At 43.2% G+C, this 15,231-nt stretch overlaps 1 protein-coding gene across 4 annotated transcripts in view; it reads left to right on the plus strand.

Annotated features, from left to right (window-relative positions):
• The first annotated feature begins 297 nt into the window (after positions 1-297).
• LOC126203983 (PDZ and LIM domain protein Zasp-like) overlaps positions 298-15,231 on the plus strand; it is a 300,443-nt gene continuing 285,509 nt past the window's right edge. For all 4 annotated transcript variants that reach the window (XM_049938409.1, XM_049938408.1, XM_049938410.1 and 1 more), the window contains exon 1: positions 298-504. In XM_049938409.1, the coding sequence (XP_049794366.1) occupies positions 400-504 (105 nt within the window). In that variant the 5' untranslated portion in view covers positions 298-399. The remainder of the gene's footprint in view (positions 505-15,231) is intronic.

Here is a 15,231-nt window from a genome sequence, read left to right on the forward strand (position 1 = left end):
GTTTACACAGAAATATTTAACATATTATTTCATTTGTACCGTCATCAGACGTTTGAAACTGTTGTTTGGACGGGAGTTCGATTCTTTGAAGACTGTTGGATTGGTGGGGGGGAGTAGCGATTTTGGACTGGTAGACAGACCGAGCAGGAGGCCTCGTAAATCGGATACGCGGCGGCGGACGCGCGGCGCTAACGCGATCGCGAACGCGCCCACGCCGGCCGGGCCCGGGCCGCCTGTTGCACCCGGCACGCGCCGTGACGTCACGCGTGCGCGCGCAGCCGGCTGCCGGCGCGGCGGCGGCGGCGGCGGCGGTGGCGCGCCAGTCTGAATCCAGCCGGCGACCCTTCCACACAGCAGCAGCACACTACAACACTCGGGCCAGGCACGCACGCTCCAGCCATGGCGCAGCTCATCAACGTCAAGCTCTTCCGCTTCGACTCCCAGCCCTGGGGCTTCCGTCTGCAGGGCGGCAAGGACTTCGGCATGCCGCTCGTCATCCAAAAGGTAGGTAGTATCAGAGTGCCGCGAGGGCAGGTCGCGCGCCGGACGTGGGAGCACTGTGTTCTGTGCTTGTGATTGTTGTCTAAATAGTGTTTTGTGACAATACTCCATCAGTGTCCAGAATACGTTACCGCGTTAATCCAGTCCCTCCAAAGTGGCAGACACATTCACTTCAGTGAAAAAAGAAAAAAGAATCGAAGCAATAAAGATTGAAGACAGAACTGCAATTAACTCAAGTCTCAAATTTAACTAACAGCTGTGCGTCAGATGTGGCAGTCTGCTCGAACACCTCCTAACTGAGTCCACTGTCATTGCCTTCTGAAGCTCTGGTGCCTTGCACAAAGGTAAAGTCATTATTACTGGAACTCCACCTTCATACGAGACCAAACTTTGTCTATATCTCTTATTACCCTCCAATATTTTTCGGTTCTAGCTCATTTTGGAAAGTGGACTTCTGGAATTTTGTGTTTAAAAGCTCTCCGCAAACCACAAATCCTTATTAGAAATTCTGTGGTGTAGGACAGGCAGAGAGGAAAACACCCAGTGAAAATGGTACAAGGGGAAGACAAATGAAAACGAAACAGATGGAAAAAGTAAGTAAACTGTTTCTTACTTGGGAAATAATTGTAACTGTTATTATATTTATCCCACTGTGAGACAAGATGATCAGTGCCTTCATGGAAAAATATTTGCAGTTGCCGAGCACCTCTTCGTCCGAAGCTCCAAAAATATGAAAATCACTTGGGGAGAGATTCGGGACTATATGGAGAAATGTGTAAGGGCTTCAAAGTGAAACTTCTGGAGCGTTGTCGAAACAACCACCTCTGCAACATATGGGCCCGCCCACATGTTTAGACAACGCTGCAGAAGTTTTGCTGAGAGGTCCTCTCCATATAGTCCGCAACTCTCCCCATGCGATTTCCAAATTTTTTGAGCCCTGAAGAAAGACATTCATGGCGATCGATTTCCTTTGGACGAAGAGGTGCATGCCTGTGTTACAGTCACGGTTCTGTAGGCAACAGCAAACGTTGTTCCATGAAGGCCTTGACCGTCTTGTCTCAGTGGGATAAATGTATTAGCAGTTATGTCAATCACATTTGAAATAACAGTTTACTTACCTTTTCCCATCCGTCTCGTTTTCATTTGTATGCCCCTTGTACCATCTTCACTGGGTGTTTTCCTTTCTGTCTGTGCTACAGCGTAGATTTTCTAATAAGGACCTCGTGGTACTTGGAGAGACGTATAATCACAAAATTCCATAAGTCTACTTTCCAAAATGAGTCAAGAAACATCAAAAAACTATACGGTTCCAGAGACCTTTTCAAGTTCCACACATGATGTATAATTGCAAACTAAAACGACGAATGAAAATTTGTATCTAGACCAGAATCCGAACCCGGGCCTCTGCCCACTAGGCAGATGCGCTATCCACTACGCCACCCTGGCACAGTGGCTTCGCGGAACTGCGCTGACTACCCCATTAAACCTCCCTGCTCTATGCAAATTGCCAATCACGCCTTGGCCTATTTGATTTGATCAAAACCTTTGCCTAGATGTCAGGCAAGAGTCCCCATTTCGTTCAATGCTGAGGCGCTATTCCAATAAATTTTGCGAGCCTCTGCGATGCTGTTCGAGTTTAGGGGGAATGCCAAGTGGACTGCGGCGTGAATTGGAATTGGGTTCAAATGGCTCTGAGCACTATGGGACTTAACATCTATGGTCATCACTCCCCTAGAACTTAGAACTACTTAAACCTAACTAACCTAAGGACATCACACAACACCCAGTCATTACGAGGCAGAGAAAATCCCTGACCCCGCCGGGAATCGAACCCAGGAACCCGGGCGCGGGAAGCGAAAACGCTACCGCACGACCACGAGCTGCGGACAATTGGAATTGGGATTCTAAAGCGAGACGTGCTAGGGTACTCTGTGCAGCTGTGCAAAAACACTGTGACAGGGTGGCATAGTGGTTAAAGCACCTGCCAGTGAACAGGAGACTTAGGTTGGGATTCTGGCCTTGGTACAGATTTTGATTCGTTGCTTCAGTCTGCATGTATACATCATTGTAGCACTGCCAACATATATAATGCGTAATGGCCACAGTGATAAGTTAGAGAAATTCTGGACAGAACAAAAGGATGCTGAATATTTTTCGTTGCGCGTACTACCCGCCAAATGAGTAAAAATGGGGGAAAACGAACAGGCACACACTGTCCCCTCAGCCATACACGTTTCGGTGGCTTGCGGAGCACAGATGAAAAAGCAGTGTCTGAGACCATGACTCCTGTGGACGCTACAGCGTATCAACCAGTGCTTGAGCACAAAACATTGAATATTCATTCAAGAATTGTTGGCTTTCATTATAACTGTAGACGGTATCAGATTCTCTGGGTTGATCACTTTTTTTGTGATTAGTAGTTCTCCTTGGCACAACACATTTGTTGATTGCCTGTTTTACTCGACGTTATTCATGCCATTGTTACAAGGTGCTGATTAGACTTTATCTGTAGGATAACGGTGTCACAATTGTTGTTAGTGTCATCATCCAAATGTCTCAAGATTACAAAGCATGAAAACAGCCAGGTCGGATCGGAGGTGAATGGGGATTACACAAGTGATGTTAATTACTTTCAGCTGGCGGTATCCTACTGAAAAAATTCCAAAATACCTGTACAAAAACGTTCAGAAAAAGATGATAATTAACACATAATCATTCATTACAATTTCGACAACCAATGTTAATTAAGAATACAAGAGTGTGCTACAATAGCCCAACATATCGATCGCGTGGTTGTCATTAACATAAAATTAGTCATTGGAGCCCATGCAGAGGAACCGAGCGCAATGAAGGAGTGGTGAAAACACTGGGCTTTTATTGGGAAGAGGATAATGGGATGTTAAATCCTAATCTTCCTTCCTTCCGCGTACTGGAAAGGTATAAGGTTCTGAATCTACATATATCTCACATGATTTGTGTCTTCGTACACCTCTCAAGGCGATGCCAGAATAGTATCCGTGAAAAGCTCCATGGTCGCTGTCCCACCCATTCTCCCAACTTTGTCCTTCCCTCTGTCTATGATGGTGCCATTATCGACGGGATGTTAAACCTTAATCTTCCTTTCTTTCAGAGTCAATTCTAAGGAGCAGTTCCTTCTTGATAGCTTACATGGAGGAAGTGAAAGAAACTTACTGCGAAGTGGCACAAGAGTCGGCAAAAATGTGCTCTGTCTTGTGTAATTCGCAGAAAGTGACAGTTTCGCTTAGCGTTCACTCTCTTCTAAAGTCCAATGTCTTATTTTCTACTGAACGAGACTGCATGGTCTACACTGGACCAGCGGAATTTGCGGTGTTAAAATTCAAGTCCGGCCTTTCTGATTTAGGTTGACCATGTTTTTCGTAATAAGTTTCGATTAATGCAAGATTAATTCCTTCAGTAAAGCCGGGACAGTTTTTCTTTCCTCTCCTCGACCACCTAGGATAGTTCCTCTCTTACGGTCTCGATATCGAAGGTACATCAAACAGTTAAACACTAGTCCCACTTGAATACTGCTCCACAGTCCCGTTTCGAAATGAGCAAACAGAACAGAACAATCACATACGTAAGTGCAGCACCCACATGTAGGAATACTTAAAATTGGGATTATTAATGATATCCATCTGGGGAAAAATTGTAAAAATGTTTGGCAGCGGCTTTCATTTGCAATAATTTAACAAATTATTCTCGACACTGGTTTCAAACCAAGGGATGCCTAAGTCAGGATACCCTCTGAATATGAATCCAGTTCTTCAACCATTCCAGTCGTTCTGAGCGAGAAAACGCCGCGTTTTTGTTGGTAGTGCAGATGATTGTGTTCTTGTTCACTCCACTGAACAGATGTTACGTTTCCTTACTGGAGAACTGAAAGGGGGCTACTCAGAACAAACCAGTCAATGCTGCTGTAAACAGTAGATAGCTGGACACCGTCGCCAGCAATGAATAATTTCCCGTCTGTTTGATACTATCACTTAAACATCGAAACAGAAAGTGTGAATTACTCTAAATAATTAAGCGAGCTATTTCTCAAGTCTCATTTGCCTTCCTTCCACTCGGCATTGAGATAAATAATTAATGGCTCAACGATGTATTCTCTGTCGTGTCCTATTGTGTATGCCGTGCAATTTTCACCCGAAGTCGTAAGAATATCTGGTTCGTATATGAATGATAGTCAGTCTCTTCTTATGACATGAGACATCGTTTCGTTCACATGATAATTACCGCAAATGTCCATTTTCCTTGTCGAAGCAAATGATGTTGTTGCAGTGTATTTCGAATCCTACAGTTAGCCGAAATCATCGATAATTATTCGCGAGAGAGAGCGTTTTCTTATCACACTATGAACAGAGACCGGGACAGTTTGCTATCGAGAAATGCGATGACTGTGACTAAAGCTATAGCACAAGGCATCCTTTTTCTGTATCTCAATGTGCGAAATTGTGGATGACTTCAGTCCGTTTCAGTGGCGGGACACTTAGCTGCGTGTAGCTGAAGCAACTTTCTATAATGGAAATGACGTATTCGCGGCACTCATAAAAACCAACGTTGACTGAGAATCACGTTAAAAAGCTTATCAGTCTTTTTTGCGTCTGATTTTGGCGTTACGCAAGATATGTCGTGAGTACAACGTTGTTTCAGAGGCCACTCTTCAAGAAGTGCGGTTTATAACAATGGAATGTATTGAATTCATTTCGAAGGAGGTAACTGATCAGACATCATACCACAGGAAAACTTGTGAGAAGGGTCACTTAATCTCCGGCAGAATCTGTAGCTAAATCGTTCACTTAGCTAATTCTCGAGAATTGTCCAGTCTCCCGAAAGATTACAGCGTCACAGAGACAGATGGGGATCTGTTGATGAAGATTCTTGACCAATCAATTTGCTTACTGAGACATTTCAGTCGTCTTTCGTGGAAACGGGAAAAGAGTAATGAAAAACTTCATGTACGAAGCAACTCGCTACACAATAGAGCAAGAGCCGGACTGCTCCCGGAAACGGCTGCTGCCTGTCCTATGTACGAGACCGGAGGAACTCGCGAGCTTGGAGACAGTTGTTTTGTCACAACCCGTGTGTGAAATGAACAGGAAATAATGCTGTGATGTATTTTTCGCTGAGCCCCCTTTCTGCGTATAACCGTTAAGGAAAAATATTTATCTGGTGGAAACAGCCACTGTATTTCTGTAAGGTCACTATCATTATTTACTTTGATCACGCGTATTTAATGATCAAGTTGAATGCCCATACGGTTTTGAAAGATATCTGTGTCTAATGAACCACGTCGAGTATGTTCACTCTGGAAGCAATCAAACGCATACCGTCAGTCTTTCGCCTACAGCTTATGCAACATGGCAGAGAGTGAAGTGTGTTGTGTGCATACATCGCGGCGCAAAGATGACGAGCTAAGCTAAAGGCTTCCGAGGCACCCCAGTGTACGTTCGTGACATGTACATCAAAACGAAATATGATCAAATCCCGTCGGCGACGAAAACGCTGCTTGATTTCGGTGTTTAAGCCGTTAAGTCGAGATAATTTTACCGTACATACTATACCGTGTGCACAGCGATCACTGCCTTGTCTCAATGTTATGGTGTTTTTGACAACAACCTCGTTCTTATTTTCTTTCACTTTTCTTCGCCTATGGATTTCGTAGATAGCTGTGATATCGGTACATTTCCTACTGGTGGTATTGTAACGCGGCCATTGTCTGTCTACTGCTTTCGAGATCATACTCTTAGCTTTTATTTCACGTTAAGCAACTTGACGGCACTTGCCTGTGACCTTAGCTCCCCTGTACCCTTTACTAATTACGCTTTTATTCATCAACTCAGGCCATGATGTTACTGTTTCCTTGTAACTATAGAGAGAATTAAAGAGTAGTCAAACTATTTAAGACCAAACCGTGATGCTGTTTGAGTTACATTTCATTCCTTTTTGTTTTCTTCACTTCCCGTAAACTGCTATTGCTTTCAATCAGTGCTGCCAAATTTTCGAAAGACTGAATGATGAGGAACAACATTTGAATGTTATAGACCGTTTCTGACGTTACAAAATTCGTGAGACGCCAATAGCAGCTAATATAAGGGGCAATCAAAAAGTTTCCGTTTGGGGGCATCAAAAATTTCCGTTTCAGGTTGTTGCCGCGGCATATATGCAACCCAGTGCTACTCCGATAAGCACTGACATGTAAGCAAGGGGTTGGTGTGACCTTCGAATGGGAACTTTTTCATCGCTCCTTACATGTGTCACGTTTAAAGAGCTGAGATTTTAGACGGATGGTTGCATTACGCTGTGAAGTATTAATTTCCAGTCTCCAAGCTCTTGGTTCATTCTCTCAAAATAGTACCCACCTCCGTATCTAAGGTTTATAACACACATTTGAGCAAAGATAGTTGATTAGAATCCTGTTGGTGAGGAAATATTCAACGAATGTATCTGTGTGGCATGGCCAGAAGAGGCAGTAATCTCGAGATTATGATCACCAGGTTTTGCGGCAGTGTCGTAGACCGAATTTCAAACCTGTCCATAGTGTCTCACAGAGCGAGGGAAAGCGACACTGTTGATAGCGAATCGTCCGTCGTATTGGACGTTAAGATCGGCGGACATTTTTGTGCTATTCGAGAAGAGTAGGCTATGTGCCGTAAAAGGCTTTTGTTCCATCCTTCTTCTCGTCGTCATCATCGTCGTCGTCGTCCTCGTTAAAAACAGCAATAATAAAAACGCTGTACTACAGACACCCTTACTATAGCCATGCCGGTCACACTTACGACTGTCTGGCAAGCAAGCCGCCCAATCGGCGTCACAAAGAAAGGTTCGCACTGACCGTGCGGCCGCACTAGTTCACAGTCCAGGCCTCTGGGTGCTCTTCAGAGAAGTTTCCTTTGCTTCGAGTCTATCAACAATAGCTAACGAGATGGCTAGTTAATTACACGTTCTGTAAATCATTTGAAAGATTTTTTATTCAAATGGTGTTGAAGGAGTCAGTTTACAAGACATGTATACGTGATTATTAATAACATTAAGGAACTTTTTTTCAGTACTACTCTGCAACTACACTTAAAACTATTTTTACTACAGGCAACCAGTTTTTTAAATAAATATTAAATATTCTGTGCGATGGAAGTTGTCCAGTACAAATGATATTAACTTAGACTTAAAACTTGCGTGGGCGATCTGTCAGACATTTTATTTTATTGGGAAAATGATCAAAAATTTTCGTTGGTGTATTTGAACTCCTTCCCGAGTCACTGGCAGCTTTAATAATGTTTAAAAAACGCTATTTTTTTCTTCTAGTGCTGTAGGTACTACATCACTATTCTTCTCAAATTGCGATAGATTACGTATGACGAATTTAATTAGCGAATATGCTTATTGTTAAAATGAATGACCCCTTGAAGAGGTGCCCACAAGATGACTTAAGGAGAAGATCACATATTCTTATAGCTTGCTTTTGTGTGATCAATACTTTCCTTCTAAGAGAGCACGCGCGCTTGTGTGTGTGTGTGTGTGTGTGTGTGTGTGTGTGTGTGTGTGTGTGTGTGTGTGTCTGACTTCCCTAAGAGACCAAACTGCTGAGGTTCTCGGTCCCTAGACTTACACACTACTTAAACTAACTTATACTAAGACCAACGCAAACTCGAACCTTTGGCGGGAGGGGCCGCGCAATCCGTGACATGGCGCCCTAGACCGCTCGGCCACTCCGCGCGGCGAAAAGTAGTTGAACCTAAATGTCAGAGCATCTCAGTAATATGCTTCTCGCAGTTCAAATTTTCATCAATATGTACACCCAAAAATTTGGATGATTAACTGATTCCACTTATACAACTTATATCAGTACGCGTCTGTGTTCGGTCACTCCGGTAATTCGACGTGAAACCCAAACGACACTCTTCTTATAACACGCAATACACCTACGTAACACTATGTTGTATTTTACTCGACACATTTGTGGGATCCCAGTACTCTCATTTTCAGAATCTGCTGACAGTTATTGTCTCACGCTTTTTCTTAAGCTATTTGGACTATAGATTTTGCTATGCGACCGAAGTGACCACGTAACTATGATTTCACAACACCAAATTCGTAAACTCAGCTCTCAACGGAGAGCACTTCCGTAAACATCTAGCGTTCCGTATTTACAGTTACTGTGCAAAAGGTTAAAGGGGAGGTTAAACGGCCGAGCGACGGTTACTGAGTAAGTCAGTTTGGTCGGGGCAGAGAAAAACAGACGAACAGAGGAAGATGTAAGCAACAAGGAAGAGTTCAGAATGATTCTCATATACGTATGATGAGGATCGTCATGTGCATAGCCAGCATGTATCAGCCGATCAGAATCCTTATCGCGACGATCACAATTTAAAGGAGATGTTATCAGAGATACTCATGTACTCACAAGTCAGTCCAACGTAATTTCTCTCTTGGTTACGGTGGCGGCGAGAATATGTTCAGGTTTTAAAACATAAAATTATTTTTTGTTATCATCAAATCGTATGTTAAAGATACTGAATATAAAATGCATATTTTATTATAACACTAATTTAACTGACAAAGACAAGCTGACGTTTTATATTTGTTGCAACTTTGTAGAAAATCCACGCAGTGCAGACTGACAAGGCTCTTAGTAACTGCAGGCCCTGGTAGGCATTGTGAATTCACACCGCATCGGCACCCATGTCTTTCTGTCTATAAGATGTGTCGACGTGTACCATTGCAAAACAAAGCTTAAAAGACAAAATTCGAGCTAGTACACCTCAAGACGTGTGGATAACTCTTTAATTTGTCCCAAGAAAGAAAATTTAGCTCAGTGATACGCTTTAGCAACTGTATAGAAATATGTTTAGAATCTGGTGATAATTCGCCAAAGCTGGAAGGAGGCAAGACATCCTCACTCCGTATTTTAATAACTGTTACTTGTGCTGGAGACCTGTACAATGCACAGTTGTGGTGCACCGCCACAGTTACTCTGTATTCTTCAAATTAGGTGAAGCTATTCGAGATTACAACTATTGTGTGACTTTAATCTGAACTACTGGTAGGACAACAAGTCACCAAAGCTATAAATAACTTCTTTATGATGATAAAGAGGCGATGGGGTAACCGAAACTTTCCTTTGTACGTTTCTCTGACACAAGTAGACCCCAGCTAGCGACTTCATTTTTCACCTAGCAGTCTGTCGTCCAAGACCTAGTACGTCCTGGAGGGTCAACAGTTGCGAGTTACATCGAGGAGAAGAATCTCCGAATGTACGAACAGAATCGTCGGCAAACATTGCTGTAGCTCATAATGACTAGGATTCACGAATATTTATCGTTTTTTACGATCTAGAGAGTCCAGAGATAGGAGATTAGAGAGGGATAGCGGCATGGGATAGTACCTAGTTATAGTGCATTTAGTCATGAAGATTAAATTAAAGTTTTGGAGTTACCTGCAACCTCGTCTAACAGCCCATTGAACAATAAGAGCTCAGATTGTGGTTGCCACCCTTGTGTATAGCTTGTAATGTCTTTCGTACATTCAATCATTGAAGATGCTTGCCTGTGAAAAATGGAAGACAGGTACATTTGGGAAAAGTAAATGTAACGTTTGTCTGCCTCCGTAGCTGAGTAGTGTGCGCTACTGACTGCCATGCGGGGGCACGGGCTTCGATTCCCGGCACTACCAAGGATTTTTCCATGGAGGGAGGACTGGAACGGGAACACCCAGCATTGTGAGCCGAACTGAGGAGCTACTTGAGTGACTTCGGCTCCTCCAAAGTCAGTGCAACGTTTTGCTTGTAGTTAGAGCTTTCAAATGATGAGTGCCGCATCACAGCGATGAACACAAAGCCGTCACAACTGCGGAGTCTGGTTAGTTGACAAGATCCTAGCTCGGCTGGAAGCGTAGCTGCCTAACCGTTATTATCAACAAACAAAGAACAGGAGCAAACTAGTGTGCGATATTTAATAAAAACATCGATGCTCTGAGATAAGTGTGTGGTTTGCAGTGAAGAAGCGCGTGTTGAAGGAAATGGAGCAATATGTTTTCGTTATCAGACGCCACAGGCATAAACGTACTGTAGGATAATTCCATTTTCCACCACGCTTATTATGAAAGTACTATCATTTGTACCTTTATCGGCTGATTTTGGCTGTTTGCCACTCGGAGGTGCGTACTCCTATACTCGTAAATTTGTATCGTCGCCCTTTGCCGGACTGTACAAATGTACATCTGCCATTTTCATACGTAACAGTCGTAGTAACAAGAGCCGCAGTTTTATGTACAGTCGTGGACAAAACGAGCGAGACCCCTCGCCTTTTCGTTATGCTGATCCGCACAGCTTTAAAGTCTGCTACACAGCATAACAGGCAAGGCGACGAAGTGCTACCAACATACTATGCACAGTCGTGAAATTGAAAAACTATCCGAACTTTGTCAGACTGTTAGCAATTATGTGTAAGACTCTATTAATGCGGATGGGTGTGTTAAACACAACTCGTAAATGTAAGATATAAATGAAAGAAGAACGCTAATTAGTATGAACTGTACTAATAAAAATGAATTTCAGCTTATTGAGATAACATAACTGTTTTAGTAAGACAAAGTACCCAAGATGGTTACGAATTAGAAAAATATTATGCGCATTCGGCTGCAAAACGGTCTGTGTCAACGTTCAGACCAGTCATACTGGATTACCGTTGCTGACCTACCACGAAAGTGTGCAAATTTAGCAATGCGTGAAGATTCATAACGAAGTTCAGTTAAAAATCGTTCAGTGCCACACTTAAGTCAATTCATTTATTGACAGAAGTGGAAAAAGTAGGCAGTAACAAGTATGAAATTCTACAAGATTTTCATATTTACATCCACAGGGCGCCGGTACATGAGAAAGGTAGCAGTAAAACGTATTGGTGGCGCGAGAATTCCTTACAATTGCTTTACTGATAGTCTATCTGCCTCAATCGAGATTATAACCGAAAACAAACCAGACCTCCCTCGCAGTAGCAAACACCTTTCACTACGCTAGCAGACAACCCAGGCAAACAGCGCTCTATTATTCCCTCACACATGAATAAGCCGGCAATTTCGCAATGAAAATGGCAAAATGATCTGCAGTTTCTTTTGCATAGAACTTTCTGGACTCAAAAACATGAATTTTCTACCTTTATGTTACCGCTTATGTGACAATCATTCTGAAAGTTTATCGAAATAACAAAATACTGTTATTAACGAGTAAATTTAGTAGGATAATTATGCACCACCCCAGGAAATAAACGGCTACATAGCTGCCAAACGTATTCTACAATGTTTCGTATTCTCCATTACACTCGCCACAGCCAGAAAACGTTCATTAGCCGAAGTGTTTTTTAAGCTAGCTAGCAATGGGAATGCTCGCACTTCTAAAACGCGGTGGCATTAATACTGGGATATGAATTACCACGTGTATAGTGAAATGAATTTTATTTGCATTCCTGTAAACGTGATTTGGATCGAAAGCGTAGCTACGATTAATATACTGATGTATCGACTGCAACTAGAACATTTCGAAGAAAGAGTAGGGGGAATTATTTATGCGGTCCTCATCTTCAGTAAGTGTTGTAGCTATATTCTTTGTTAGGATTTCGTCACCTAAATCGGGAAAAATGGAACCCTACTAGTCTCACTTTCTTGACCGTCTATCTGTCTACCCAATCCTTAAAACCCGTTTACCTCAAGTACAGCTAGACCTAATAAGCGGAAATGTATCGCACTTCCAGCGGTATACGGTCCCTTGGTGGTGTAAAAAATTCATTTTTATTGGTATAGTTCATGCCAATTAGCGTTTCTTCTTTCATTTACATCTTATATTTACGTGTTGTTTAACACACTAATCAGCATTAATATAGTCTTACACGTGATTGAAAACAGTCTGACAAAGTTCGGATAGTTTTTCAATTTCACGCCTGTGCATAGCATGTTGGTAGCACTTCGTCGCCTTGCCTTGTATGTTGTGTAGCAGACTATAAAGCTGTGCGGATCAGCATAACGAAAAGGCGAGGGGTCTCGCTCGTTTTGTCCACGACTGTACATACGACAGTGATGTTATTTTAAAGGATTGACTAATATGGAACGTACTTCTTGCTCATGTTTACTACGACTGTTACATATTTATAAAAACGAGACATTTGTATACACCCGAAAACAAGTACACATTTACGAGTATAGGAGTAAGCACTTGAAAATGGGAAACAGCTGAAATCAGCTGATTGTGTTATAAATGACAGTGAACGTATAACAGCCAGAGTGATTAATGGAATTATCTTCCAATGTATCATCAGCTGAAGTTGGTAAATAACTCCTTAAATTGCTCCGTGAAGTCTCTACTCACTGTCTGATTTACTTATGCCGCTAAGAGAGGATACATATATTTAATAAAACTAAGCTTTGGTTCATTTGTGTGAACGTTGTCATCATCTTGGAATCGAACGCGGTAGGAAATTGAAACTCTCCGCGAGAGATTGGATGGATGATTAGTATTTCGCGTGTCATCAACGTCGAGATCTTTAGTGACGGATTTTAAGCTGCAGACAGGACAAAGATATGGAAATGAAAGAGTCCTGTCCTCTTCATAGGAGCCCCCCTGTCATTCGCCTTAAGTAATTTGAGAAAACCACAGAAAATCTAAATCTGGGTGGCTCAAGATGGAATTGAACCCCGCATCTCCCGAATACGCGTTCATTGCCTTAATCATTGCGCAGTCTCGTTCAGTTAAAAGGTGTACGTAATTCAGACAAGGTCACTGACCTAAGTTGTTCGACATGCTGCAGTTACTGTCACATCCAACTGATTAAGTAGGAAAGCGGACACTGAATTATCAACAGAAGTAGCGAGGCTAGAGTGCCGTCCAGGTTGTAGATTTACGAGGTGTCCTAGTACCTTCAGGTGCGAGGCAGGATAGTCCCCCAATCTGACCGTGACCCATGCCTCTTTCATATCCTCGTGCAACTAGAGTAGCGCTCCATGTTTTATAATATAGGTTTCGACAGGGTGTTAGTTTTCATTGCATCAAACCGCGATCTGACTAGATTGAAGTACAACTTCCCTGAGTTCCTGCAGCCACTTAAATTATTTGCCGAGATATGTCAATGACATGCTAGTGAATCATGTAATATGATTCAACTTTTCGCCAGCTACTCCGAGCGGCCAACGTCAGGGTGTTATACAGTCAAGTAAGAAAAGAGGCGTTAGACTGAGACTCTTTGAGGGGCTTTTAAGGAAATATAATTCACCAAGGAGGGAGGGAGTATACAAAACTACTGTTCGAATGAACCTTTTGTATCACGGAGAGGCGTTTTACTTTTACATTTCCGACAGCGTTATGTAATGCAAAATATTAGTTGCCCCCACATACGTATCGCCAAATGACAATGATGGCGAAATCAGAGATCTCATCATACGGAAGGTTCACCCGAGGTCGCACTTCATGCCCACTATTCGCCAGCGGAACAGCGGGGAAGTATTGTAGAGGTACGAGAGGTACCTTCCACCGTATACGAATAAAGGAAGGAAGATTAGAGTTTGACGTCGGGTCGACGACGCAGTGATTAGAAACAAAGCTCAGGCTCGAATTTAGGCAAAGATGGATAAGGAAATGGCCTCGTCTTTTTCGAAGAACCCATCTAAACACTTGTGTAAAGCGCGCGCGCACACACGCCATAGATGCCATATAGAAGATGATGTATACGTGTATAAGCAGCGGTCAAAAAGTTCCCGTTGAGGGCGTTACTGCAGTGTATATGCAACGGGTATATAGACAGCGACATGTTACGGTAAATGCGGAAACGTGAACTATGGCGACATTATTACCATATGCGTCCAGACAGGACCAGCGTGCTGTTATTCTTTTCTTGGTTGCATAAGGGCAAACACCGGTAGAGATCCACTCCAGAACGAAAATGCGTAAGGGCAGCGTGTCTGTCAAAAATCATTGTTCTATAATGCTGCGACAAGTCCCATGCTCGTCGTGATACGACAGAAGAACGAACGCTGCAAGAATGTATGCTGATTTGATGGAGGTGAACAGCAACGTCGTACTGTCATATTACACAGTGGCTGGGAGACGCAGGTGCATCCAGTGTGGTCAAACAAGTCGGAGCGATGAAGAACGAAGTGGCAGACCAGCTCTCTTTGAAGAACCGGTAATCCCAAGGGAAGTGGAGGCACCGGCGTTCGAAGACAGGGCGTATCACAGTCGAGGCAACACTGTAAGCAGTTTAAATCAGTCATGTATCGGTTCTGAACAACCTGTACGACATTTTGAACGTGACAGAGGATGCAGCTATGTGAGTCGGTCAAGATCGCTTCTTTAGCCGTCTAATGACCATAGACGAATACTGGGTGTATTTCCGTGAAGGAAAGGAGCATTGGAAATATGTGTATTCACCGTCGCTGAAATGAGCGAAAGCCCAACTATCATAGGGTTAACTGAACAGTCAGCGCAGCTGAGTGCTTTGCGGGGGGACCCGGGTTCGATTCCAGGTACTGTAAGGGATTTTTTTTTCTTGGTGGAAGGACTGGTAAGAGGTGCACTTAACTTCTTGAGGCCAACTGAGAAGGCCGGCCGGGGTGGCCGAGCGGTTCTAGGCGCTAAAGTCTGGAACCGTGCGACCGCTACGGTCGCAGGTTCGAGTCCTGCCTCGGGCATGGATGTGTGTGATGTCCTTAGGTTAGTTAGGTTTAAGT

Source organism: Schistocerca nitens, chromosome 9 (assembly GCF_023898315.1).
Source record: "Schistocerca nitens isolate TAMUIC-IGC-003100 chromosome 9, iqSchNite1.1, whole genome shotgun sequence".
NCBI lineage: Eukaryota > Metazoa > Arthropoda > Insecta > Orthoptera > Acrididae > Schistocerca > Schistocerca nitens.